Source organism: Melanerpes formicivorus, unplaced genomic scaffold (genome assembly GCF_026170545.1).
Source record: "Melanerpes formicivorus ecotype bairdi unplaced genomic scaffold, bMelFor1.0.p_v2 SCAF_75, whole genome shotgun sequence".
NCBI lineage: Eukaryota > Metazoa > Chordata > Aves > Piciformes > Picidae > Melanerpes > Melanerpes formicivorus.
This window is the reverse complement of record NW_027142427.1, coordinates 164,044-190,889: the sequence shown is the minus strand read 5'-3', so window position 1 is coordinate 190,889 and position 26,846 is coordinate 164,044. Positions and strand designations below refer to the sequence as shown.

Here is a 26,846-nt window from a genome sequence, read left to right as displayed (position 1 = left end):
AGAAAGGGACCTGGGGATGCCGGTCGATGGTAGGCTGAACATGAGCCTGCAGTGTGCCCAGGCAGCCAAGAGGGCCAATGTCCTCCTGGCCTGCATCAGGAACAGTGTGGCCAGCAGGAGCAGGGAGGTCATTCTGCCCCTGTACACTGCACTGGTTAGGCCACACCTCGAGTACTGTGTCCAGTTCTGGGCTCCTCAGTTTAGGAAGGAGGTTGACTTGCTGGAACGAGTCCAGAGAAGGGCAACGAAGTTGGTGAGGGATTTGGAACACAAGCCCTGTGAGGAGAGACTGAGGGAGCTGGGGTTGCTTAGCCTGGAGAAGAGGAGACTCAGGGGTGACCTTATCACTTTCTACAACTACCTGAAGGGAGGTTGTAGACAGGTGGATGTTGGTCTCTTCTTCCAGGCAGCCAGTACCAGGACAAGAGGACACAGTCTCAGGCTGTGCCAGGGGAGGTTTAGGTTGGATGTTAGGAAGAAATTCTATACAGAGAGAGTGATTGCCCATTGGAATGGGCTGACTGGGGACGTGTTGGAGTCACCATCATTGGAGGTGTTCAGGAGGAGACTTGATGGGGTGTTTGGTGCCATGGGTTAGTTGTTTAGGTGGGTTGGATTGGTTGATGGGTTGGACGTGATGATCTTGAAGGTCTCTTCCAACCTGGTCTGGTCTGGTCTGGTCTATTCTATTCTATTCTATTCTATTCTATTCTATTCTATTCTATTCTATTCTGTTCTATTCTATTCACACTGGGATTTGCACCTACACTAGGGTCTTCTCAGGGTTTTCTTCTCACAGCCTGTGGTGTAGAAATCCCTGCTGGGCATGTCCTGCTGATGTTGGGGACTTGCTGCCTCCCAGTGATGTCCACATGGGTGGAGTTTGAGGGGAGCACAGACTTTCTCTCGCTATTGAGCTGGTCTGCTGGGCAAAATAGGATCTGCACACAGCTCAGGACTAAGGTTAGAAAACATTTCATGTAGCAAGCTTCTGGCTGATAGCTGCCTTTTAAATGATGAACATGCATCCAGGTTTTGCTTGGGCACCTTTCAGTCCTGTGACTTTGGGTAGAATAGAATAGGATAGGGATAGGATAGGATAGGATAGGGATAGGATAGGATAGGGATAGGTTAGGATAGGATAGGATAGGATAGGATAGGATAGGATAGGATAGGATAGGATAGGATAGGATAGGATAGGATAGGGATAGGATAGGATAGGATAGGATAGACCAGGTTGGAAGAGGCCTTCAAGGTCATCGTGTCCAACCCATCAACCAATCCACCCCACCTAATCAACTAACCCATGGCACCAAGCACCCTATCAAGTAAATCAGTCCAGTTCCAGTGCCTGACCACTTTTGAAGGTTGAACTCGAGGATCTTAGAGGTCTTTTCCAATCCAAACAACTCTCTGATCTATATTGCTGCCTGACAGAACAAACTTCCCCTTTCTGTGAATCTTATCTATTTTTTTATCTATTTATTAACTCTTTCTCCTCCTCCCATCAGGGAGAGGCTGTTGGAGACTTTCCCTTCCCTAAGCCTCAGCAAAGCATTTAGGTCAAGGGGGCCTGGATCTCACGTTGCCTCCACTAGCAATGAGTGCAGGTAACAAAAGGCACAAGCTCAGCCTGTTCAAGACAGCTTGGAGTGGATGGGACTGCCGCCGGAGCTTCAGAGAGGAAAAGGAGGGGGGGGAAACAACAAAGGAAATACTGCAGCCCTCCTCTGTGCTGCTAAGCTCGGGCAGGAAGGGGAGAGCTCGGTGCTTTGCTGAGCCGTGACTTCCAGCCCGAGTCACCCAGAGCATCGAGCACCCCTAAAAGCTCCTGGCTGCATTGTGTGCACGCCTGGAGGGCTGGCCGCATCCTGGCACGTCACATTGTTGTGCTGGGCTCCCGTTTCCCTTCTTCGGATGCGGGTTTTGTTCCTTTGGACAAACACACGGGGCACAACAACAAAAATAATTCCCCCCCCCCCCCCCCCCCCCCCGCCGCCCTCCCTCTCCCCTTTTCCCACCGATCTCGGCGCTGGGGCTGTGTGAACCGGCAGCCAGCTGCGGTCGCAGCGCAGTCCCTGAGGCATCGCTCGCCGGCCGCCACGGCAGGGTCGAGGGTTATTTATACTGAGAAATCCCTGGGAATGAGGCACTTCCCCTTTGCCAGAAGGAAAACCGGCCGCTGGGCTGGGGTTGCCCGGGGTGGTGAACTCTGCTGGGTCTCATTGTATTGCAGGACTTCTTCATAAAAGTCCTGGAGGCAGGAGGCTGGCCCGGTGAGATCCTGGCACGCTCAGGAGGGCTTTGTTTGCCATCGAGCATGTGTGGCAGTGCTCGCCCTCTCCAGTGCCGGGAGCTCCTGTGTGAGGTGGCAGCAGCGGTAGCGGTAGCAGCAGCTCCAGTTCACCCTGGTGTGGAGGGGCCAGGGTCTTGTCCCAAATGTCTATCCTCATGTGCTGCAGGGCAGTGGGGCCAGCCAGCATCCTTCTGCAAACTCAGTCCTGTGAGCACATCCACGTGTGCAGCTGGCTTCATAGAATCAGAGAATTAACCAGGTTGGAAAAGACCTCAGAGATCATCAAGTCCAACCTATCACCTAACACCTCATGACTAACTAAACCATGGCTGCAAGGGCCACATCCAATCCTTTTGTTCAACATCTCCAGGGACAGGGAGTCTACCACCTCCCTGGGCAGTACATTCCACTGGCAAATAATTCTTTCTGGGAAAAACTTTCTCCTCACCTCAAGCCAAAACCTACCTTGATGCAACTTGAGACTGTGTCCTCTTGTTCTGGTGTTGGTGGCCTGGGAGAGGAGACCAACCCCCACCTGGCCACAACCTCCTTTCAGGTAGTTGTAGAGAGCAATAAGGTCTCCCCTGAGCCTCCTCTTCTCCAGGCTAAACAACCCTCAGACTCTCCTCATAGGGCTTGTGCTCCAGACCTCTCTCCAGCCTCGTTGCCCTTCTCTGGACACGTTCAAGTGTCTCAATGTCCTTCTTGAGGGGCCCAGAACTGGACACAGGACTCAAGGTGTGGCCTAACCAGTGCTGAGTACAGGGGCAGAATGGCTTCCCTGCTCCTGCTGGCCACACTATTTCAAACTTTGTCTTTCTCTCCTCCCAGAAGGCTCCACCCCTGAAGCCCCCAGCCTTGGATTTCACGTTGCAGCGAGCCCCTGGCCGGCAGCGCCCGCGATGGCCTTGTGTCTCAAGCAAGTCTTCAACAAAGACAAAACCTTTCGTCCCCGGAAGAAGTTTGAGCCGGGCACCCAGCGCTTCGAGCTGTACAAGAAAGCCCAGGCCTCCCTCAAGTCTGGGCTGGACCTGAAAGCGGTGGTGCAGCTGCCTCCCGGCGAGAGCATCAACGACTGGATCGCCGTGCACGTGGTGGACTTCTTCAACCGCATCAACCTCATCTACGGCACCATGTCGGAGTACTGCACGGAGAAGAGCTGCCCCATCATGTCTGGGGGACTCAAGTACGAGTACAGGTGGCAGGACGATAACAAATACAAGAAGCCAACCAAGCTGTCAGCTCCAAAGTACATGTGCATGCTGATGGACTGGATTGAGATGCTCATTAACAATGAGGACATCTTTCCCACGAGGATTGGTGAGTGTGCTCTGATTCCCCCAGGGATCAGTGCTGGGCCCCATCCTGTTCAATATCTTTATTGATGGTGTGGATGAGCGGATTGAGTCCACCATTAGTAAAAGTGCAGATGACACCAAGCTGGGGGCAGGTGTTGAACTGTTAGAGGGTGGGAGGGCTCTGCAGAGGGACCTTGACAGGTTGGACAGATGGGCAGAGTCCAAGGACAAGGGATTTAACACATCCAAGTGCCAGGTTCTACGTATTTGCCACAACAACCCCAAGCAGTGCTGCAGGCTGGGGTCAGAGTGGCTGGAGAGCAGCCAGGCAGAGAGGGACCTGGGGGTACTGGTTGGTAGTAGGCTGAACATGAGCCAGCAGTGTGCCCAGCTGGCCAAGAAGGCCAATGGCATCCTGGCCTGCATCAGGAACAGTGTGGCCAGCAGGAGCAGGGAAGTCATTGTGGTCCTGTACTCAGCACTGGTTAGGCCACACCTTGAGTCCTGTGTCCAGTTCTGGGGCTCTCAGTTTAAGAAGGACATTGAGACTCTTGAACGTGTCCAGAGAAGGGCAACAAGGCTGGGGAGAGGTCTGGAGCACAGCCTTGTGAGGAGAGGCTGAGGGAGCTGGGGTTGTTCAGTCTGGAGGAGGCTCAGGGGAGACCTGATTGCTGTCTACAACTACCTGAAGGGAGGTTGTGCCAGGTAGGGGTTGGTCTCCTCTCCCAGGTCACCAACACCAGAACAAGAGGACACAGTCTCAAGCTGTGCCAGGGGAAGTTTAGGCTGGGTGTTAGGAAGAAATTCTTCATAGAAAGAGAGATTGGCCATTGGAATGTGCTGCCCAGGGAGGTGGTGGAGTCCCTGTCCCTGGGGGTGTTGAAAAAAGGATTGGACATGGCACTTCAAGCCATGGTTTAGTCATCACAAGGTGTTAGGTATTAGGTAATAGGTTGGACTTGATCATCTCTAAGGTCTTTGCATGATGTCTGGGGTTGTAACCAGTGTGGGTTCCCCAGCCACTGGTGCACCTGAGGGTTGGTATTGCTGAACTTTGCAATGCCAAGGAGTGTGGCTTTTCCTGTTCCAGGTGTTCCTCAATGTCTGTTGCCCACAGCATTGTGGCAGATTGGGCTCATCCTGCTCCTCAAGGATGTGGAAAACAATGCTGTCCTTTTCTGTGCTTGAATGTATTCCAAGCTATTCTGCACTTGTGAGAATTGAGGGCTGATAGGTCATCAGCTTCATTGCCCTGCCTCAAGGAGTTGAAACACAGGGCTGGTTAGAAATGGTCACCACATCCCTGCAGCTCACTCTTCCCTTGACTAACCAAGTCAGTTTCATGGGATCATAGATTCATTAAGGTTGGAAAAGACCTCTAAAATCATCAGGTCCAACCATCAACCCAACACTGCCATGGCCACTAAACCATGTCCTCAAGTGCCATGTCTGGACATTGTGTGAACACCTCCAGGGATGGTGACTCCACCACCTCCCTGGGCAGCCTGTTCCAGTGCCTGATCATGCTTTCAGTAAAGAAATTTTTCCTCATATCCCACCTAAACCTCCCTTGGCACAACTTGAGGCTGTTTTCCTCTTGTCCTACCGCTAATTAATGGGGAGGAGAGACCAACTCCCACCTCACTACAACCTCTGTTCAGGTAGCTGTAGAGAGCAATAAGATCTGCACTCAGCCTCTTCTCCAGGCTAAATAATCCCAGTTCCCTCATCTGCTTCTCATCAGACTGGATCTTCAGACCCTTCACCAGCTTCATTGCCCTTCTCTGGACATGCTCCAGCACTTCAGTGTCTTTCTTGCAGAGAGGCCCCAAACTGAACACAGTATATGAGGTGCAGCCTCACCAGTGCTGAGTACAGGGGCATGATCACTTCTCTACTCCTTCTGGCCAAACTATTCCTGATGCAGACCAGGTAGATTCATGGTCCCAAGGTCTAACCCTCATCCCACCTTGCTGCTTCATTTCCCATCTTCTGTCTATGTCAGCCCTGATGTGAATATAATCACATCTTGCTGTTTATCTGAGGCACTGCCTGAGCAGAGACCTCTCTCTCTGGGATCCAGCTGCCAACTCCCAGGCTGCACAATGCATCCCTTCAAAAAACTTGGCCTTAGGAGGCTGCAGCAGCTGCCAAAGGCAAGCAGCTTGCAAATTAACCCCTCTGCTGCTAACCTGAAGCGCTTGGCAGCTGCCAGGGCTGATGTTAATCCTGCTACTGAGCTGCTTGCTTGCTGTGTGAGGAGATGAATTCAAGGCTTGGAGCTGATGCATTGGCTGGTGGGAGTGCCAGAGCCTCAGGTCATGCCTGTAAGCAGTTACTTTGCAGATGAAACTCAAGACTACTTGAATGTAAAAGAAGGTTTCAGGTGCTTCACAGGGGAAAGACATGGCTTTGCAAGTCTGCTTGACCTATTTTGTTTCCCTGGCAGAGATGAATGAAATCAGTGCAGTTCAGGCTCAGGATTTTCATTAATATGCTGGGAAACACTGAAGAAAATGGTCTGTGTGGGATTACTGACATCCACTAACTGATGTGCCCCCATTTGACTGTGCTGCTGGGGTTGCTTAGCCTGGAGAAGAGGAGGCTCAGGGGAGACCTTATTGCTGTCTACAACTACCTGAAGGGAGGTTGTAGCCAGGTGGGGGTTGGTCTCTTCTCCCAGGCCACCAGCACCAGAACAAGAGGACACAGTCTCAAGCTGCACCAGGGGAGGTTTAGGCTGGATGTTAGGAAGAAATTCTTCCCAGAAAGAGAGATTGGCCATTGGAATGTGCTGCCCAGGGAGGTGGTGGAGTCACCATCACTGGAGGTGTTTAGGAAGAGACTGGATGGGGTGCTTGGTGCCATGGTTTAGTAGTCGTGAGGTGTTGGGTGACATGCTGGACTTGATGATCTTTGAAGTGTTTTCCAACCTTATTGATTCTATGATTCCATGGATAGGGTTGGCTGATGCCTCTGGTTTCCACTTCTTTCATTTTGCCCTGGGGGCAGTTCTGGCTGAGGCCCAGGCTGGCTGTGGGCATTCAGGGGCCAACCCCCTTTTTTTAGTTTTGTTTGTTTGTTTTTCTTCTAAAGCCATTCCCAGGGTGCCCCTTAAAAGTCCCTTTGCTGCAGGGACCTCTGTATCTTCATTCTTCTCACAGGCATGTCTTGATGGTTCTAGCCTCACACGTGCATCAGGGAACTTAGCCCAGGATCCCACTTTCACATGCATGAAAGGCAGGGGAGGGAGCTGTTGACACTTTGTCATCAGTGTGTCCCCAATTAACTGTCTTTCACTGGCCTGCCTTGTGTGCTGGGTAATTGCTTGGCAGCTCTGGCATTTCAGAAGATGGAGCTGTTTGGCCAAAGGGAAATGTCACATCTGCTCGTTCCCAGAGGGCTTCTCCTCGTCGACAGGCAGGATGACAGCGGAGGGTGGGGGATGCACAGCAGGGAGGGCTGCAGGGCTCAGGTGAGCAAACAGAGATGCTCAGGTGAACAAACAGAGATGCTCAGCCTCCCTCCTTAAGGGCCAGCCCTTGGAAAAAGACCCAGGACAGAAAGCCAATCAGATCCTGGGCTGCATCAGGAGAAGTGTGGCCAGCAGGGCAAGGGAGGTGATCCTCCCCCTCTGCTCAGCCCTGGTGAAACCCCACCTGGAGTACTGCCTCCAGTTCTGGAGCCCCTATATGGAGGTGCTGGAAGGTGTCCAGAGAAGGGCCACAAGGATGATCAGAGGGCTGGAGCACCTCTCCTATGAGGACAGACTGAAGGAGCTGGGGCTGTTCAGTCTGCAGAAGAGAAGGCTCCCAGGTGACCTAATTGTGGCCTTCCAGTATCTGAAGGGGGCCTACAGGGAGGCTGGGGAGGGACTGCTCAGGCTCTCAGGTAGTGATAGGACTAGGGGGAATGGAATGAAGCTGGAGGTGGGGAGATTCAGGCTGGAGGTGAGGAGGAAGTTCTTCCGCATGAGAGTGGTGAAGCCCTGGAATGGGTTGTCCAGGGAGGTGGTTGGGGCCCTGTCCCTGGATGTGTTTAAGCCCAGGCTGGATGAGGCTGTGGCCAGCCTGATCTAGTGTGGGGTGTCCCTGCCCATGGCAGGGGGGTTGGAACTAGCTGATCCTTGTGGTCCCTTCCAACCCTGAATGATACTGTGATACTATGACAAAGGGAATAAGGTGCTGAAGTGGACACTGGGGAGATGTGAGCTGTTTTAAAGAGGGGAAAGGAACCTGATGAGGTGGTGGGGGAAGTTATTAACTTCTTGCTTTGGAGTCGTGGTGAAGCTTTGCAATATTAGCTGCAAAGCTTTGTTGCACTCCTGCTTGTGTCAGAGAAGTGCACTGGCAATGCTGACCACTGTTTCAGCTGGTGTTTCATGACCTGTGTGCATCTCAGCTTTCCCTCCTGGCCCCTCTCTGCCACGTGCAATGAAACTGTCCCATCACAAAGATTTCCCTGGCTAAGGCCACCTGACTGCAGGCAAAGCTTTCTACTTGCCTCTTTTTTAATTACTTGCTGCTTCTTTTTCCTTTTCTTAGACCCAGCAAATGTTCCCCAAACTTGCCAATGTTGCCTGAGGCTAACCTCAGCATCCTTCTTCATCCAAAAGCTACAAACCCTGAAGCAGCACAAATTCAGCAGGTCTTGCTCATGGCTGTCCTAACAGTTAAGGGAGAGGTATCTCATGGGCCAGAGGGAGGAAATCCTCCCACTTGGGCTGAGAGGCTCAGCTGGAAATGAGATAGTTCACTGTCTTGAGGGCTCCCAGGGTTCTTTGGCATGATGGTCAGGGACCTTAGAAGCCTGGCTCCAGTGACTGAAACAGAGCTGGGCTGATTGCACCACTAAAACATCTGGTCCTTCAGCCTATGCCAGAGGTGAGAGGGGATCAGAGTGACCCAGGTGACAAACAGCTTTGATTTAGCCAAGCTGTGTGATGCAGGGCTTGTACTGGCTCTATCACAAGGCTAGAGAGGCAGCATCTTCCTCATCCCTAGGGAAATTCACTTGCAGGGCTTGGTCCCACTTAAAGGCTTTGAGTATAATCCCTCCTCTGGAGCGGAAACCTGTTTGTCTGCCAGTCAAGATGAGACAAATCCCTGCATGAGGTGAGCTGTGCCACCCTGATAGCTATAAATCCACAGCACTAACAGCTTTCCCAGACAGCCAGTATCAGTTAGCATGTGCTAGCACTCTGTTTCCACTCTTCCAACCAACGTAGCTGTCCTGAAAATACATTTAAATGGAGAATAAGCATTGTTCTTAGGCAGGGAGAAGAATAAATGGTTCTACAGGTGTATTTTCACCAGCTGCTAAAACTATAACAGTAGCTCTCTTCACTGAGAGGCCACCTGGAAAACACTGTTTCCTCCTGGTAATCTTTCTGCCCTGTGGTGCCTGGTTTTAGGCAGCCGGTGCTGGACAGCAGCATGCTGGTGAGCAGGGTTGGGTGGATGGGTTTTCCAGGGCCCTGGCAAGTCACTGGCACCTGCACTGGTCAGTCCATCATCAGGGTGCTGGTTGCACAAGGCCAGATGTCCTACCTCAGCACCTTTGTGGTGGCTGAAACCTCTCCATGATTAAATCAGCGCAGACGCAGGGTTTGGACCAGCTCCAGCCCCGGAAACACCCCACGGTCCCTGCCAAATGTGCCTGCAGCTCCGCAGAGCAGCAGTCACAGGAGATTTGGGAATGGTTCTTGGAAAGCTGTTCAACACTCAAGCCCCCACCATTCAAATGTAAAACCAGAGAGAGAAAACTCAGTAGGCAATTATCTGATACTTTTCTCCCCATAACAACAGGAGAGAAAGGTTTAGAGCTCAGTTAATTGTGGCCATTTTCTCAGCTGGCTATTTTAAACAGTATTTGTCCTTTCCCCACCCCCTTCCCTCCTTCCCCCCCCCCCCCGTCTATTTTCTTCCAAAATTAACACCAAACCAGCTTGCAGCTGTTTTTAGTTTCAAACAGGGCTTTAAAAGACTTATTTTTAGAGGGGGGAGGGGAGGGGGTGGGTGGGAAAATGAATCACCCCACACCACCACGGTGGCCAAAGTGGAATCGAGCTGTAACAACAACAACAACAACAGCAATACTTCATCACCCAATTCACTGAATTCCTGCTTTTGCAGAGGGGGAAAAAATACACTTGCCAAGAAGCAAAGTAGTTTCCTAGTACTGATTCATCATGAAAAAATTACATTGGCTGGAGCATGAGTGTTAAGGAGGGGAGAGATGGCAGGAGAGATCCAAAAGCCATTCGCAGTCCCTCACCGTAAGCGCAGGCACTTTGTTACCTCTCATTTTCGTTTCCTTTACACATGGTCCCAGATGGTTTCCTTATGTTTTGAAGCAATCAGCCCAGAGTGAGGAAAACAGAGTTTTTTGGTTTGGCTTTTTTTTTCCAGAGCATTAAATCACATCTTGAGGTTTTCAAGCAAAACATCCAAGATAAACTGAAGGTGCTAATTCGTTTCAGGGCTGTGAGTCATGCTGCTCGCCAGCACCCTGGCTGTGTTGCAGGGAGTGAAATTGTACCTGCTCTGCTTAAAGCTTTTGCTCTAGCTTGGAGCATGGGTAAGGCTGTCCCTTTTCCACTCCCATGCATGGCAGCTCTGCTCCAGTCCTCCTGGGACTGAGCTGCCTTCCTGCCCTGGGGCAGGCGATGCTTCCAGCGGCTGGCTGGCTGGTCTGTGTGCAGCGTCTGGGTAGCACATGCCCGTGATCACAAGTGGAGGAGAAGAGCTGATCTGATGGATAAATCTTCTTATAGTTTCATAGTTTCATAGTTTCATTCAGGGTTGGAAGGGACCACAAGGATCATTTAGTTCCAATCCCCCTGCCATGGGCAGGGACACCCCACACTAGATCAGGCTGGACAGAGCCTCATAGCATCTTCTTCATAGCATCTGAGAGAGAGCTCACATTGCATCCTCAGGTCCCCTCCTCCTCACTCATCATGCAAGAGGAAGCAGAGAGTGACTACTGCACGCCCGATTGTGGGATGCTGCTGCTTTCTTCAAAGTTGCTGGATGAAAACCCAGTGAATTCAATGTAAGGGCAAGTTCCATGCCTTTAAATCAGCCCAGGCTGCTTTTCACAGAATCACCAAGGTTGGAAGAGACCTCAAGGATCATTGAGGCCAGCCCATCACCACAGACCTCATGACTAAACCATGGCACCAAGTGCCACATCCAATCCCCTCTTGGACACCTCCAGGGACGGTGACTCCACCACCTCCCTGGGCAGCACATTCCAATGGCGAATGACTCTCAGTGAAGAACTTTCTCCTCACCTTAAGCCTAAATTTCCCTTGGCACAGCTTGAGACTGTGTCCTTTTGTGGTGCTCTGCCATCCCCTGAGGCAGCTGGGACCAGCAGCAGGAGGATGCATTGGGATGACACTGCTGTGTCCCTGTATGTGTGTATGGCTGGGGAGGGTGAAGCAAACCCAAGAGCGTTGCCATGCCAGGGTGGTTTGTCAAAACATGGGGCTTCATCCTGCCTTTTGCCATGGCTTGCCACACTTCTGTCAACAGATCAGCTCAGCCATGCACAGTCAATCTCACCAGCCTCACCTCTTCATGTTACCAAGTTGCTGCTCCTGCTGGTTTGTTCCATGATTCACCACCTCTGAGATGAAGTCCCCCAAGCAAGGGCCACTACTGGCCCCTGAGTGCCAGTTACTGGCACACTGGCCACAAATGGACTCTCTGTGCTGCTGGCTGCAATGCTGATGTACCTGGCCCAAGCTGTCAGGGAGGTGGGAAATAGAAAAGGAGCTGCCTGCTATGATTCATGCTTAGGCAATGGGCCCCATTGCTCCCCACGTGCTGCCAGTGTGACATCTCCTAGCAGCCACTCTCTGATCATAGAATCATAGAATTGTTAGGGTTGGAAAGGATCTCAAGGATCATCTAGTTCCAACCCCCCTGCCATGGGCAGGGACACCTCACACTACAGCAGGTTGTTCAGAGCCACATCCAGCCTGGCCTTAAAAACCTCCAGGGATGAGGCTTCCACCACCTCCCTGGGCAACCTGTGCCAGTGTCTCACCACCCTCATGGGGAACAACTTCTTCCTAACATCCAATCTGAATCTACCCATTCCTGTTTTTGTTCCATTCCCCCTAGTCCTATGACTACCTGACATCCTAAAACATGTCACTTGCAGGGGCCATCAGCAATGAAATCAGCTCTTCATGAGCACAGGCCTGGCTGCTCAGTGTGAAGACAAACATCTGCAAGGGCAGGTTTGGTACGTGGCCTGTGCCCAGATCCCTGTCCCAGGGGCTTCCTGTTGCTGGGATGTGCTGGCTGCAACATGTGTCTGGCTGCAGGGAGGAGCAGGGTCCCCTTGTATGCTGAAGAGGATGTCCCACGCATTGTCTGCTGGACATCCGCTGCCCTAGCAGCTGTGACCCAGGGCAAGATGTATTCATGCCAGATCTTTAGAACTAGAATTAACCAGGTTGGAAAGGACCTTTGAGATCATTGAGTCCAACCTATCACCCAACACCATCTAATCAACTAAACCATGGCACCAAGCACCCCGTCCATTCTCTTCCTATGACCTAATAGCTAACATCTAACTGAACCATGGCATTAAATGCCACATCCAATCCTTTTTTCAACTGCTCCAGGGATGGTGACTCCACCACCTCCTTGGGCATCACATTCCAATGGCAAATCTGTCTTTCTGGGAAGAACTTCTTCCTAATATCCAGCCTGAACCTCCCCTGGTGCAGCTTGAGACTGTGTCCTCTTGCTCTGTCACAGGTTGCCTGGAAGAAGAGACCAACCCCAACCTGTCTACAAGCTCCCTTCAGGTAGTTGTAGACAGCAAGAAGGTCTCCTCTGAGCCTCCTCTTCTCTGGGCTAAGCAACCCCAGCTCCCTCAGCCTCTCCTCACAGGGCTTGTGCTCCAGACCCCTCCCCAGCTTTGTTGCCCTTCTCTGGACACATTCCAGTAACTCAACATCTTTCCTAAACTGAGGGGCTCAGAACTGGACACAGGGATCAAGGTGTGGCCTAACCAGTGCTGAGTACAGGGGCAGAATGACTTCCCTGCTCCTGCTGGCCACACTGTTCCTGATCCAGGCCAGAATGCCATTGGCCTTCTTGGCCACCTGGGCACACTGCTGCCTCATGTTCAGCCTACTATCAAGCAGTACCCCTAGGTCCCTTTCTGCTTGGCCGCTCTCCAGCCACTCTGACCCCAGCCTGTGGCACTGCATGGGGTTGTTGTGGCCAAAGTGTAGAACCTGGCACTTAGATCTTTCTGCTGCTCTCCCTAGGCTGGTCAGATGCAGCCTGTATTTTGTTCTCAGCTCTGGGTGAGGGGATAGGGAAGTTATCTAGCTCCTTAACAGCATGGCCAGTGTTTGGTGGGGCTGCTGTGGGTTGCTTTCCAAGTCATCAGCAAGCAAGGCATGACTGCTGCTGGCAAAGGCAACCTGCTCAACAGCTATCCACCCTGCTTGTGAGGAAGCACTTTGGTCAGCTGGCACAGGCCCCCATACCAAATGCAGAGTCCAGTCAAGCATCCAGAGCCTGTATTGAGGGCCAAGGCACAGGAGGTGGAGAAGTGGCTGCAGCATGGGCAGAGGAAGCAGGACCAGGTGGTCCAGGGCTGTGCACTGTGCCACTGGAGCTGGCTGTGCATCTCGGGGCGTGTGTGAGAGTGAGAGGGGTTGATGAGGGAAGAAAGAGCTAGTGCTGGACCCCACAGACCACGGCTGTGGTGGTGTCACGACAGGGCAGAGTGAGGTGTGACCTGTAGAAGCCTATTGCTGATAGCCAGCGTCCTGTACAGCCTGGCCGTGCCACACACTGACACCTTGTGATGGACACGAGGAAGAGCAGCCCAGCTTCACCTGGGAGCTGCTGCTGCTGGGTTCATGTGAAACCACAGTGAGGGGGGTAGCCCAGAAGGGTATCATAGTATCATAGTATCCGTAGGTCCTTGCAGATTCCTGATCTCTTTCCAGACCTCGTGAGGTGTAGGATAGCTCAGCAGATCCCATAGCTGTCGAGAGCCACGGGAGTTGGCCTAAATGACCTTCAAAGGTCCCTTCTGAGCCAAACTATTCTGTGATATATGCTACCTATATTCTCTGATGTAAGAGCTGCTTTTGGAGAACCTAGGATGTAGCTGGAGCTGTCTCCCCTCCAAGTCCTTCAGCTGCCAACATGTTCATGAAGACTTGCTGGTAATTCATTTATAGGAGAAGACAGTTCCTGGCTAATCCTTTTCAGAGGACAAATGTGGTGGAAGGCCACTTGTCACCATCTGCCAGCTCTGAAGGCAGGTCATCTAGCAGCACTGTCTGCACTGTAGGTGCTATCAGCCCTGGGGGTCTCAGATCCTTTTGATCTGCTGTTCACTGTCTGATCTTATTTCTTTCTCACCTCAGGACTGGGTTGAGGTTTGCTGCTTTCCTTCACTATCACTCTCGCAGTTTGGTGATAAACTCCTGGTGGCTGGTCAGGTCTGTTTTGTTCTTCCTTGTTGCCTGCTCTGATCAGAGGAGACAGCAGACAAGTGGGACAGACGACAGAGTGGAGGCAACCAATGCACTGCTGTCTGCCTGCAGGCACCTCGCTGAGTTCCTGGCAGCCACTGCTCGCCCCTGGTCCCAGGGAGACAGGCTGTTCAGAACAGTGTGTACTCCCCAGCCAGGACCCAGCAACATGCACTCCTCACAAATTACTTGCTGTGATGAAGTTGCCTTTATTAAAAACATGTTCCCTGATAGTTCTTCAAAGCTGGTCTGCAGGGGCCAGCCTAACGGCATGTCTGAGTACCCAGCTGGGTCATTAAGGCTTTTATTTGCTCAGCAAATTCCCATCCAGTGCAAAAAAAATAATTAAATGAAGGCCTTAATAAAGCACTGAGTCCTTCCTGGCTGCAGGGAGGTGAGGAGAAAGTCCTTCACAGAGAGAGTTGTTAGCCATTGGAATGGGCTGCCCAGGGAGGTGGTGGTGGAGTCACCGTCCCTAGAGGTGTTCAAGAGGGGATTGGATGTGGCACTTGGTGCCATGGTTTAGTAGTCATGAGGTGTTGGGTGACAGGTTGGACTTGATGATCTCTGAGGTCTTTTCCAACCTGGTTGATTCTATGATTCTATGAAACCTGGAGATCTCTCCCTGAGCCCTGCCCTTATCAGACTGGTAGGCAAGGATAACTCCCTGTTAAAGGTGGAATCATAGTAGTAGTATCATAGTATCAGTCAGGGCTGGAAGGGACCACAAGGATCATCTAGTTCCAACCCCCCTGCCATGGGCAGGGACACCCCACACTACATCAGGCTGGCCACAGCCTCATCCAGCCTGGGCTTAAACACCTCCAGGGACGGGGCCCCAACCACCTCCCTGGACAACCCATTCCAGGGCTTCACCACTCTCATGGTGAAGAACCTCCTCCTCACCTCCAGCCTGAATCTCCCCATCTCCAGCTTCATTCCATTCCCCCTAGTCCTATCACTACCTGAGATCCTGAGAAGTCCTTCCCCAGCCTTCCTGGAGGCCCCCTTCAGATACTGGAAGGCCACAATTAGGTCACCTTGGTGCCTTCTCTTCTGCAGACTGAACAGCCTCAACTCCTTCAGTCTGTCCTCGTAGGAGAGGTGCTCCAGCCCTCTGATCATCCTTGTGGCCCTTCTCTGGACACCTTCCAGCACCTCCATATCCCTCTTGTAATAGGGGCTCCAGAACTGGAGGCAGTACTCCAGGTGGGGTCTCAGCAGAGCTAAGTAGAGGGGGAGAATCACCTCCCTTGACCTGCTGGCCACACTTCTCCTGCTGCAGCCCAGGATCTGATTGGCTTTGCGGGCTGCAAGTGCACATTGAGAGCTCATGTTGAGCTTTTTGTCCACCAGCACCCCCAAGTCTCTCTCCTCAGGGCTGCTTTCCAGCCAGTCACTGCCCAAGTGAAGGGAAGGCAGAAGCAGATCTCCCAGACCATCTCTAAGCTGCTGCCATGGGGAAGCCATGGCTGTCCTTTGCCAGATGCTAACAGCTTTCCCAGAAAGTCTTAATGGGATCTGTAACAGCTGGCAGCAAAATGGGTCATACCGAGGTCCCTGCTGTGGGAGCAGCCTTGGGGCTGAGGCTTGCTCATGGGTATGCAGAGCAGCTGCTATGAATCAGTCTCTCAACTTCCTCTCTGTGTTCATGTGACTCTGAGCTGAGCTGTGTGTGCTCCTCCAGCTGGTGGCTGGGACATCCACTGTGGCAGGAGCACACATGCTCCTGCCTGCTCCCTGCTCCCAGCGCTGTCCATGGGGCAAGGTGAGGCTGGGCTGAGCTGAGGCTGACTCATTTCAAACCAAAGATCCTTTTCTGTTACAGTCTCAAGCTGTGCCAGGGGAGGTTTAGGCTGGATGTTAGGAAGAAGTTCTTCACAGAAAGAGAGATTGGCCATTGGAATGTGCTGCCCAGGGAGGTGGTGGAGTCACCATCACTGGAGGTCTTTAAGGAGAGACTGGATGGGGCACTTGGTGCCATGGTTTAATTGATTAGATGGTGCTGGGTGATAGGTTGGACCTGATGATCTCAAAGGTCTTTTCCATCCTGGTTAATTCTGTATTCTGTAATAATATCAACTGCTGTAATACTGAACCCAGCATCCACTGAACCCTGGCTGGTGAAAAGAAGCTCCATGCATGACGTTGGAAGGACAGATGCTGTCTGTTGCCACCCATGGAGGAGAGAATCTTGGTGGTGCTGCTGCTGCTGCTGGGAAACAAAGCTCCCAGGAGCCTTTAGGGGAAAAAAGAGAGAGTTTCATTTCCTGGTGGGAAAGATTCAAAGATAAAATTACCATTTTTATTTCAGCTAAGAGGTTTGCTGGTGCTTTCCACAGTGCCAAGTGTGTGAGCCTGGGCATGGCTGAGCAGAGGTTATGGTGGGAAGAGTCTTAAGGGGTTATGTGCTGCATTAACAAGAGGCTAAGGGAGGAGGCTGGCACAGCCGTGGGAAGAGAGGGGGTTTATTTTGTCCTTTGCAGATTTGCATTGAATTGCTCAGGGGAGAGGAAGAAACTCCAGGGAAAACAAATGTCAGTTGTTTCATTTTCCTCCTCCCAATAAAACCACTGGAGGTTTCAAAGCCATGGCTCGCTGTGAGATTTAGCCCCGGCTTGCTGACGCTGGCTGTGTCCCACCTCTGAGATTTTCACTGTGATAGCAGTGCATGTAGCACACTATCACAGTATCACCAAGGTTGGAAGAGACCTCAAAGATCATTGAGTCCAACCTGTCATCACAGACCTCATGACTAGACCATGGCACCAAGCGCCACGTCCAATCCCCTCTTGAACACTTCCAGGGACAGTGACTCCACCACCTCCCTGGGCAGCACATTCCAATGGCTAACAGCTCTCTCTGGGAAGAACTTTCTCCTCACCTTGAGTCTAAACTTCCCCTGGTGCAGCTTGAGACTGTGTCCTCTTGTTCTGGTGCTGGTTGCTAGAGAGAAGAGACCAACCCCTTCCTGGATACAACCACCCTTCAGGTAGTTGTAGAGAGCAATGCAGTCTCCCCCGAGCCTCCTCCAGGCTAAACAATCCCAGCTCTGATAAGGATGGAAATGGCTTTGTTTGCTCTATGCTTACAGCCTTGTCCCAATGTGTGGTGAGTCTCATTCTTGAACAACCTGTGGGAACATCTCAGGAAGGAACTTCATACAGCTGCAATGAAATTCCAACCTGAGCACCATTAAAGTGGGAAGTTTGCCTCCTGGTTTAATGAGGAATGTTCTGAAACTAGGATGAGGTAAAAGGGCAGAAAGTGGTTGTCTCTGTTGATGCATCAGAAGTGGTGTTTGAGGGTGTGTGGAGGGAGAAAACCAGTATGAAGCATGCTTTTGGAATGGAATGGAATGGAATGGAATGGAATGGAATGGAATGGAATGGAATGGAATGGAATGGAATGGAATGGAATGGAATGGAATGAAATGGAATGGAATAGAATTAACTGGGTTGGAAAAGATCTTCAAGATCATTGAGTCCAACCTATCACCCAACACTATCTAATCAATTAGCTATGGCACCGAGCACCCCATCCAGTCTCTTCCTAAACACCTCCAGTGATGGTGACTCCACCACCTCCTTGGGCAGCCCATTCCGATGGCCAGTCACTCTTTCTGGAAAGAATTTCTTCCTAACCTCCAGCCTAAACCTCCCCTGGCACAGCCTGAGACTGTGTCCTCTTGTTCTGGTGCTGGTTGCCTGGGAGAAGGACCAGACCCCACCTGGCTGCAACCTCCCTTCAGGTAGTTCTACACAGCAATAAGGTCTCCCCTGAGCCTCCTCTTCTCCAGGCTAAGCAACCCCAGCTCCCTCAGCCTCTCCTTACAGGGCTGTGGTCCAAACCTCTCCCCAGCTTTGTTGCCTTTCTCTGGACACCTTCCAGCAACCCAACATCTTTCCTAAACTGAGGGCCCCCCAGCCTCACTGCCCTTCCCTGGACATGTTCAAGAGTCTCAATGTCCTCCTTAACTTGAGGAGCCCAGAACTGGACCCAGAACTCAAGGTGTGGCCTACCCAGTGCTGAGTACAGTGGGAGAAATACTTCCCTGCTCCTGCTGACCAGACTATTCCTGTTTAGAGGACCAGGGCAGGTGTCTTTCTGCTGTCAGGAGGTTTAGTTCTGTTCCTGGACCTGTGTAAATACAATTTGATTTACGCTGTGCCTGCACAGGGTTGTAGGGGAACAACAGGGCAGAAGGATCCTCTGCCAGATTATTCTGGTTAGAGCCAGACTGGGACAGATGTGGCTTCCTCCACCAGATGAGAAACTTTCTCACCTACTGCAGCTCCCTGAGTCCTTCACACCACATTGGTGTGAAATTGTTGGCTGGGCAATGAGGAAGAGTGGGGGGAGAGCTAGATGGCACACTGCCCTGGTGCAGTGGTCACTCTTGACATTAGCCAAGAGAGTCCTTCCTCATCATCCATGACTGCCTGTTAAGAATGGCAGTGACCTGGAAATGTGAGCTGGTTTACTGTTTGTTTGCTTGCTTGCTTTTTACATTGTGGAATGGCTTCAAACTTGCTTCTGCTTTGCAGGTGTTCCCTTCCCCAAGCAGTTCCAGCAAGTTTGCACTAAGATCCTCACCCGTCTCTTCCGTGTCTTTGTCCATGTCTACATCCACCACTTTGACAGCATCATCAACATGGGTGCTGAGGCTCACGTCAATACCTGCTACAAGCACTTTTACTACTTCATCAGGGAGTTCAGTCTCATTGACCATCGGGAGCTGGAGCCTTTGGTAAGGATGTCCCAGGGGACAGGGAGGTGGAGGGGGTGAGAGTGGTGTGGGCTGAACACAGCACTTGTAGGTTCAGGAGAGGACTGGAACCCAAGCAGTGCAGTCACCCTCTATGGACTCTTTCAGCCACCCTGCCTTCTAGGATAGGATAGGATAGGATAGGATAGGATAGGATAGGATAGGATAGGATAGGATAGGATAGGATAGGATAGGATGGGATGGAGTGGAGTGGAGTGGAGTGGAGTGGAGTGGAGTGGAATGGAATGGAATGGAATGGAATGGAATGGAATGGAATGGAATAGAATAGAATAGAATAGAATAGAATAGAATAGAATAGAATAGAATAGAATAGAATAGAATAGAATTAACCAGGTTGGAAAATACCTTTGAGATCATCGAGTCCAACCTATCACCCAGCACCATCTAATCAACTAACCCATGGCACCAAGCACCCCATCCAGTCTCTTCCTAAACACCTCCAGTGATGGTGACTCCACCACCTCCCTGGGCAGCACATTCCAATGGCCAATAACTCTTTCTGGGAAGAATTTCTTCTTAACATCCAGCCTAAACCTCCCCTGGTGCAGCTTGAGACTGTGTCCTCTTGTTCTGGTGCTGGTTGCCTGGGAGAAGAGACCAACCCCCACCTGGCTACAACTTCCCTTCAGGTAGTTCTACACAGCAATAAGGTCTCCCCTGAGTCTCCTCTCCTCCAGGCTAAGCAACCCCAGCAGCACAGTCAAATGGGGGCACATCTTTTAGTGGATGTGCTCCAAACCCCTCCCCAGCTTTGTTGCCCTTCTCTGGAGGCCTTCCAGTAACTCAACATCTTTCCTAAACTGAGGGGCCCAGAAATGGACACAGTACTCAAAGTGTGGCCTAACCAATGCTGAGTACAGGGGCACAATGACTTCCCTGCTCCTACTGGCCACACAATCATGTAACTATCAGCTTTAGTGCTCTCAGAAAGAACTTCCCAGCAGCACTGGGGAAACCCTTCTTGAGCTTTGCCTCTGCTGCCATGCCTATGAGTCACTCTTCAGTACCCTCAGCACCACTGTAACAGTGCCTCTCTGTACTGCCTTGGTAGCTCTAATACGATTTGCACATCAAAGTGTTTCCAGACAGTTATGCCCTCGTGGCTTTCTGGGGTCAGATTTGAGCCCAAGCCTTCTCTCCACAGCCTTGAGGTTTCCTACTAGTGGACTAAGGTCCCTGCTTGACATCTCATTGTGAATTGCAATGGGGCTGCAGGAAGGCATGCCCACAGCTAGAGGCCAAGCTGGAGAGATGTCTGGAGCTCCAAGTTTCTGTGTAGCTTCCCTTGGGAAAGCGATTAGCTAGACAGAATGTGAGAGTCCCTGAAAGCAGCAGCAGTGCTGGGAAGCAGAGCCCAGACAGCCTAGGCACACACACTAGAAAATGTGCATAGTTAGTGTTGTAAGAGAAGCAAGTGTGTAACAGGCAGGGTTGAGTGTGGGCTGACCTGGGAGAGACATTCTGCAATGGGCAGGAGGATCAATAACCCAGTAGTTAGCACACTGTGATAGGGGCTGGGTTGCAGAAAAGGACATATGCAGCAGCAGAGAACCAGGAAGGGCCAAGAAGATCTTATCCCAGGAAGAGCTGAGCTGAGAAAAGTCCTGGGATGAGTATCTAGGGGAGATGGGAGCGTGGCCTTGCCCTTAAATGTTGAGAGCTTGACTTCTTGGTGCCATGGTTTAGTCATGGGGTCTGTGGTGACAGGTTGGACTTGATGATCTTTGAGGTCTCTTCCAACCTCGGTGATTCTGTGATTCTGTGTGTGATTCTTCTCTGCCTTCATTTGTCTCAGTCAATTTGCTGCCCGTCTGTGATTCTGGGGGATGGAAAGGTAATGATCTAATCAGGGAAGACCTGAATGGCAAGAGCAGCTACATGAATTACTTTGTACAGTTTGATTGTGGCCTGTATTACCCCAATGGCCCTGGACTCCAGCAAATGGCAGCTCAGTGGCATTTTGTCCCCAGTTGGTTTTCCTCACCGCTGCTCCACATGACAAACTTCTTTAGTATTGATATACAGCTCCTAGTGGTGCCATCTCCTCTTACACCAGCAAACATCAGCCAGTAATTAGCACCTCCTAGCCAAAGCACAGGCTGACATTGCTAAACAGGCTTTCAGTGCCAGTGATTCACATGCAACATGAGATGACTTATGGGTCTTCATGAGTCTGAAGTGAGCAGACATTCCTGTGTGACGTAACCACGGTTAAACTACAAGGAAATGAGGCACATTTACGACAGGTCTATTTGTGTCTCATTCCTTGGTTTGCTCAGTGCCTGGCATCCAAGCCCCAGGCAAACCTAACCACATGGAAGACCTCCTTCCCTCAGGCATGTATGAGGATGTCTGGCAAGCAGAGGACAGCTGTGTCTAGGATGCACTGCTGAGTTGAGGAAGGAAGGACAAGTTGCAGCAGTGTGAGGAGCCCTGCGAGGAGAGGCTGAGGGAGCTGGGGCTGCTTAGCCTGGAGAAGAGGAGGCTCAGGGGAGACCTTCTTGCTGTCTACAACTACCTGAAGGGAGGTTGTAGCCAGGTGGGGGTTGGTCTCTTCTCCCAGGCAACCAGTACCAGAACAAGAGGACACAGTCTCAAGCTGTGCCAGGGGAGGTTTAGGCGGGGTGTTAGGAAGAAGTTCCTCACAGAAAGAGAGATTGGCCATTGGAATGTGCTGCCCAGGGAGGTGGTGGAGTCACCATCACTGGAGGTGTTTAGGAAGAGACTGGATGGGGTGCTTGGTGCCATGGATTAGTTGGTTAGATTGTGTTGGATGATAGGTTGGACTCAATGATCTCGAAGGTCTTTTCCAACCTGGTCTATTCTATTCTATTCTATTCTATTCTATTCTATTCTATTCTATTCTATTCTATTCTATTCTATTCTATTCTATTCTATTCTATTCTATTCTATTCTATTCTATTCTATTCTATTCCATTCCATTCCATTCCATTCCATTCCATTCCATTCCATTCCATTCCATTCCATTCCATTCCATTCCATTCCATTCCAACATGCTTTTTGTATGTCACCAATCCATTACTCCTACATTCACTTAGGAATAAAAAGCTACCAAGTTCATTATTTCCTGCTGTCCATTAGTAACATCCAACCTCTGCAGCACTTCACACTCAGTGCATTTTCCTGTGGCTACTTACTCTCCCCAGCTCAAGACAGAGTATCAATGACTTGCTTTGCTCATTGCCCTTCACACTGAGCTGCACCATAGCTGTTGCTCTGGTCCTAAGTGATTTTAAGTCCTGAAGGATTCATCAGCTGGCTTGACAAGCAAGGACAGGCAGTGAGCTGCATCTGCCTTCATTTTAGTTTTGACTACAGGCTTTGGTTTTCACAAGTTCTCAAGGTTTGTGGAGAGCTGATAATATCTCAGTAGGGATGAGATGAACTGCCCTTGAGAGGGCAGTCCCTCTTGACTGCCTCATGAGCCCCATACAGCTATCCTAACTTTGCATTTAGATGGCCAGAGATAGTTCACATGAATCCCTTGGCAGAGGAGACTCCTGTTTGGAGAGCTGCCTGTTCCCTGCATGTGATTACAGAAGGCCAACAAGCAAGTGGAGGGAGCACATCTGGAGCAGGACAGTAAGTTGAGTGCTGTGTTCTGGGTTAAGCTTTCCAGATGTGGACTTTCCACTGTGGAACCTCAGCTTTCAGATTTAGGAGTAAGAAACAAAGGGAAAAAAACCTGCACCTCCCCATCCAGAAACTGTCCTGCTAGGGCCAAATACCTCAGAAAAATTACAGCGACTGTGGGATTAAGGAGTTCATTGGTTTACTTGTTTAGGTGGGTTGGATTGGTTGATAGGTTGGACACGATGACCTTGAAGGTCTCTTCTCGTCCTCTTCTCTTCTCTTCTCTTCTCTTCTCTTCTCTTCTCTTCTCTTCTCTTCTCTTCTCTTCTCTTCTCTTCTCTTCTCTTCTCTTCTCTTCTCTTCTCTTCTCTTCTCTTCTCTTCTCTTCTCTTCTCTTCTCTTCTCTTCTCTTCTCTTCTCTTCTCTTCTCTTCTCTTCTCTTCTCTTCTCTTCTCTTCTCTTCTCTTCTCTCCCCTCTCCCCTCTCCCCTCTCCCCTCTCCCCTCTCCCCTCTCCCCTCTCCCCCTCTCCCCTCTCCCCTCTCCCCCTCTCCCCTCTCCCCTCTCCCCTCTCCCCTCTCCCCTCTCCGAACCTCTCCTCTCTGAACCTCTCCAAACCTCTCCTCTCCAAACCTCCCCTCCCCTCTCTCTTCTCGTCCCTGTCTGAATCTGCCTCAGTCTCCCTTTTGTCAATCTTCTTTGTGACATGATTTCTTGTCAGCAAATCTTGGGAGCCGAGAATGAGCTCGAGCCTTTGGACAGGCAGAGCCTGTGAAAGGCAGTGATTCACCCTCTTAACAAGTGAAGGAATCTGGGGGCAGAGAGAAGCTGTGCACTTGCTTCTTGAACAAGGGCAGCAGCACTGGCAGAAGTCCAGCTGGTTATACACTGAGGCAGAGCTGTGGGGATTTCCAGAGCGTGATGAATGCCTTGGACATTTGGGGCCAGTGTGAGGAATTCACAGGCACCTTAACAGTGCAGTAGTTGTCCAGGCCCATCCTGTTTAAAGCTGCTTTTGTGTGTGGTGCTGTGCTAGTGGGCTGGGCTGGTTGCTGTTGCAAGAGGATGTCCACAGCCTTCTCACCCCCCCCCCTCTTCTCTCTCCTTCCAAACTTCCTGTTTGCAACGTGATTTCTGTGGCAGAGCATCAGCTTTTCATCTGATGGCAGGGTTCTGCACTTGAGTGACTTTGCATGTTACCCCTGCAGAGAAGGCCTGCCTTTGCCCTTCTTTCCTGATGGATCTTATAAACAAATCTCTCAGCGCTGAAGAGCTGAGACTGCAGCTTCTGTCCCCTAAAGGGCCTTTCGTGGGGTTGCTCAGGGGTCACCCTGCTTGTCTAGTTCTCCTTTTTTTTTTCCAAGAGTTGTATCCTTCCTTCTCAGCAGACCAGTCCTACTTCAGATCTATTTTGGAAGTGCATTTTATTGTGCAAGCCTTCCTCTGGGGTGCATGATGGGGTCTGTGTGCACATGCAGAGTCTCAAGCCATGAGCCTGATGAGCCAGAGAGACCCACAGATTTTTCTTGCAGCAGCAGTATACATGATTTGCAAGCTATTAGCTGAGCTCCTTAAGGCAGGAATAAGTACCATCTTCCACCAGCTGAAAGCTGGGCACCTTCCTAATGCAGCTGGCACATTGCCCTCCTGGCTAAAGGAAACAGCCTGTTAGCCTAAACAGAGCTTGCTCTTGCAGGAGGTTTCCTGTGTCCCTCTGTTATTAACAGTCATTTGCATTGCAGTGTGACTGTGGGATCCCTTACCAAAACCACAGGTCCTTTGGGCAGGCTGTTGTCACTTAGAGTGAGAGCCAAGAGCAGCTCCATGTCCCATCTCCTTAGGCAGATGCAAATGGTGTGAGAGCAGCACTGCCTTGTCTGGCTGCTCTATGGCCCAGTCAGGAACAGGACCTGCATCTTTCAACACCTCAGCCAATGTGTTCTCAAAGTGAAGGCACAGCCCAAATAACCTTGTGCCACAGAGGCTGAGGAGGATGCCAGCAAGCAGCTGCTGAGGCAGAGCAGTTGCCAGGAGGGCTGGTATGGGAAACAGAGAAACAGTCCCTGAGATGCCCATGGTCATTTCCTTGGGTTGTTTTAGGACACCTACCAAAGTGCCTGACTTGTCCCTGCTAAAACCTACCCCTGTACTCAGCACTGGTTAGGCCACACCTTGAGTGCTGTGTCCAGGTCTGGGCCCCTCAATTTAAGAAGGACATTGAGACTCTTGAATGTGTCCAGAGAAGGGCAAGAAAGCTGGGGAGAGGCCTTGAGCACAGCCCTTTGAGGAGAGGCTAAGGGAGCTGGGGTTGCTTAGCCTGGAGAAGAGGAGGCTCAGGGGAGACCTCATTGATGTCTACAACTACCTGAGGGGAGGTTGTAGCCAGGTGGGGGTTGGTCTCTTCTCCCAGGCAAGCAGCACCAGAACAAGAGGACACAGTCTCAAGCTGCACCAGGGGAAGTTTAGGCTTGAGGTGAGGAGGAAGTTCTTCCAAGAAAGAGTTGTTAGCCATTGGAATGTGCTGCCCAGGGAGGTAGTGGAGTCACCATCCCTGGAGTTGTTCAAGAGGGGATTGGACGTGGCACTTGGTGTCATGGTTTAGTAGTCACGAGGGCTTGGGTGACAGGTTGGACATGATGATTTTTGAGGTCCTTTCCAACCTTATTGATTCTATGATTCTGCACTTACTGCTTTCTTTTCCTTCCCTCCTCAATGCAGAAAGAAATGACAGAACGAATTTGTCACTGAAGCCTTTTGGCAGGTGAACTCCGCTGGCTCATCCGGACGCTGCTGGGACAAGGCACCCTGCGGTGGCAGACCTCTTCCTACGCACTTGCCCTGGGCATCTCAACTCAATGACTTTGAACACTGCAGAAGAGCCTTTTCAGGCCAGGGCTGAATCCTAAGCCTGCTGCCAAGCACCTCTGGACAGATTTACTATTTTTTCAATAGATCCTAGTCTCTGTTGTATGTCTGCTGCCTTAGAAAGCCACTGACTTACTGGAGAAGGAGGCAAGTTTGGTTGACTTTTGCACACTCTGGTTTCTAAGTCTCAATCTCCTATCTGCAAACATTTCTTCAGCCACATTGCTGGAACGTGTCCAGAGAAGGGCAACAAAGCTGGGGAGGGGTTTGGAGCACAGCCCTGTGAGGAGAGGCTGAGGGAGCTGGGGTTGCTTAGCCTGGAGAAGAGGAGGCTCAGAGGAGACCTTCTTGCTCTCTACAATTACCTAAAGGGAGTTTGTAGCCAGGAGGGGGTTGGTCTCTTCTCCCAGGCAACCAGCACCAGAACAAGAGGACACAGTCTGAAGCTGTGCCAGGGGAAGTTTAGGCTGGAGATGAGGAGAAAGTTCTTCCCAGAGAGTAATTTGCCATTGGAATGTGCTGCCCAGGGAGGTGGTGGAGTCCCCATCCCTGGAGGTGTTCAAAAAAGGATTGGACGTGGCACTTGAAGCCATGGTTTAGTTAGTCATGAGGTGTTGGGTGACAGGTTGGACTTGGTGATCTCTGAGGTCTTTTCCAACCTTATTGATTCTATGGTTCCTCACATCTAATCCAAGTCTATCCTCTGTCAGTGTAAAGCCCCTTAGCCCTCAAACCTTTCTGACCTTTTGAAAGCCTCCTATTGCTACCTGGTCTGTGCCATTATTCCGTTGCAAGGTGTCACATCTCAACATTTCCTCCCCTTCTGCTTGCAGCAGCTGGTAACTGGTGCTGGGCTCCCTGTGCCATTTTTCTTTTGACAAGAGTTGGAAGTCTTTGTGTTGGTTTTGAGGGTTTTTCCCCCCCACACACACACACTGTTTTGGGGTGAAGTAAAATCCAATAGTCTGAGCCACAGTATCATGATGTTTGTGCTTCCTGCCCTTTTTCTGGGCAAGTCTTGTATAGCAGACACAGCTGATATTTATAACCTGGGGCTTGGCCATTTTTGGGGTAGGGAGGGGATGTGGCTAGAAAATGGAAGCATGTAGTCAGCATTAAAGCACACAAGTGAATTTTTTAGCTGTCCAAGCACCTATTTGGTTGTGAATTTCTTTTCTTTACTCTTGTGTACCAGATGTTTATTTTTACATGGAAATAAAACAGAGCAAAATGGACACAAAGCTACATGGGAGGTCAGTCCAATATTTTCTGTGTAAAATAATGAGTAAAAATTCTCTTCATATTTACAGAAGTGTTAATATTTCATGACTTAATGTTACTACTTCATGGGATACTTCATTCTTCCCTGATTCATCTGGAGTGACCCAGGCATCATGATAAAGCACCCAGGTTAACTTGAAGAATGGATTTCCTCTGAGAGTTCCAGCACCACTGGAACTGGATGCCATAAGCTTGCACCT

The 26,846-nt window shown here is 50.8% G+C and overlaps 1 protein-coding gene across 7 annotated transcripts in view; it reads left to right on the top strand.

Moving 5' to 3' along the window:
• MOB3C (MOB kinase activator 3C) overlaps positions 1 to 26,846 on the top strand; it is a 37,160-nt gene that overhangs the window by 8,407 nt on the left and 1,907 nt on the right. For 4 of the 7 annotated variants that reach the window (XM_068163829.1, XM_068163827.1, XM_068163830.1 and 1 more), the window contains exons 3-5: positions 3,128 to 3,616; positions 18,667 to 18,869; positions 25,219 to 26,606. In XM_068163829.1, coding sequence (XP_068019930.1) covers positions 3,199 to 3,616; positions 18,667 to 18,869; positions 25,219 to 25,248 — 651 coding nt within the window. In that variant the 5' untranslated portion in view covers positions 3,128 to 3,198 and the 3' untranslated portion in view covers positions 25,249 to 26,606. Of the gene's footprint in view, positions 1 to 3,127; positions 3,617 to 18,666; positions 18,870 to 25,218; positions 26,607 to 26,846 lie in introns of those variants that run through there. The other 3 variants (XR_010990521.1, XM_068163831.1, XM_068163832.1) reach the window with 3 other exon arrangements.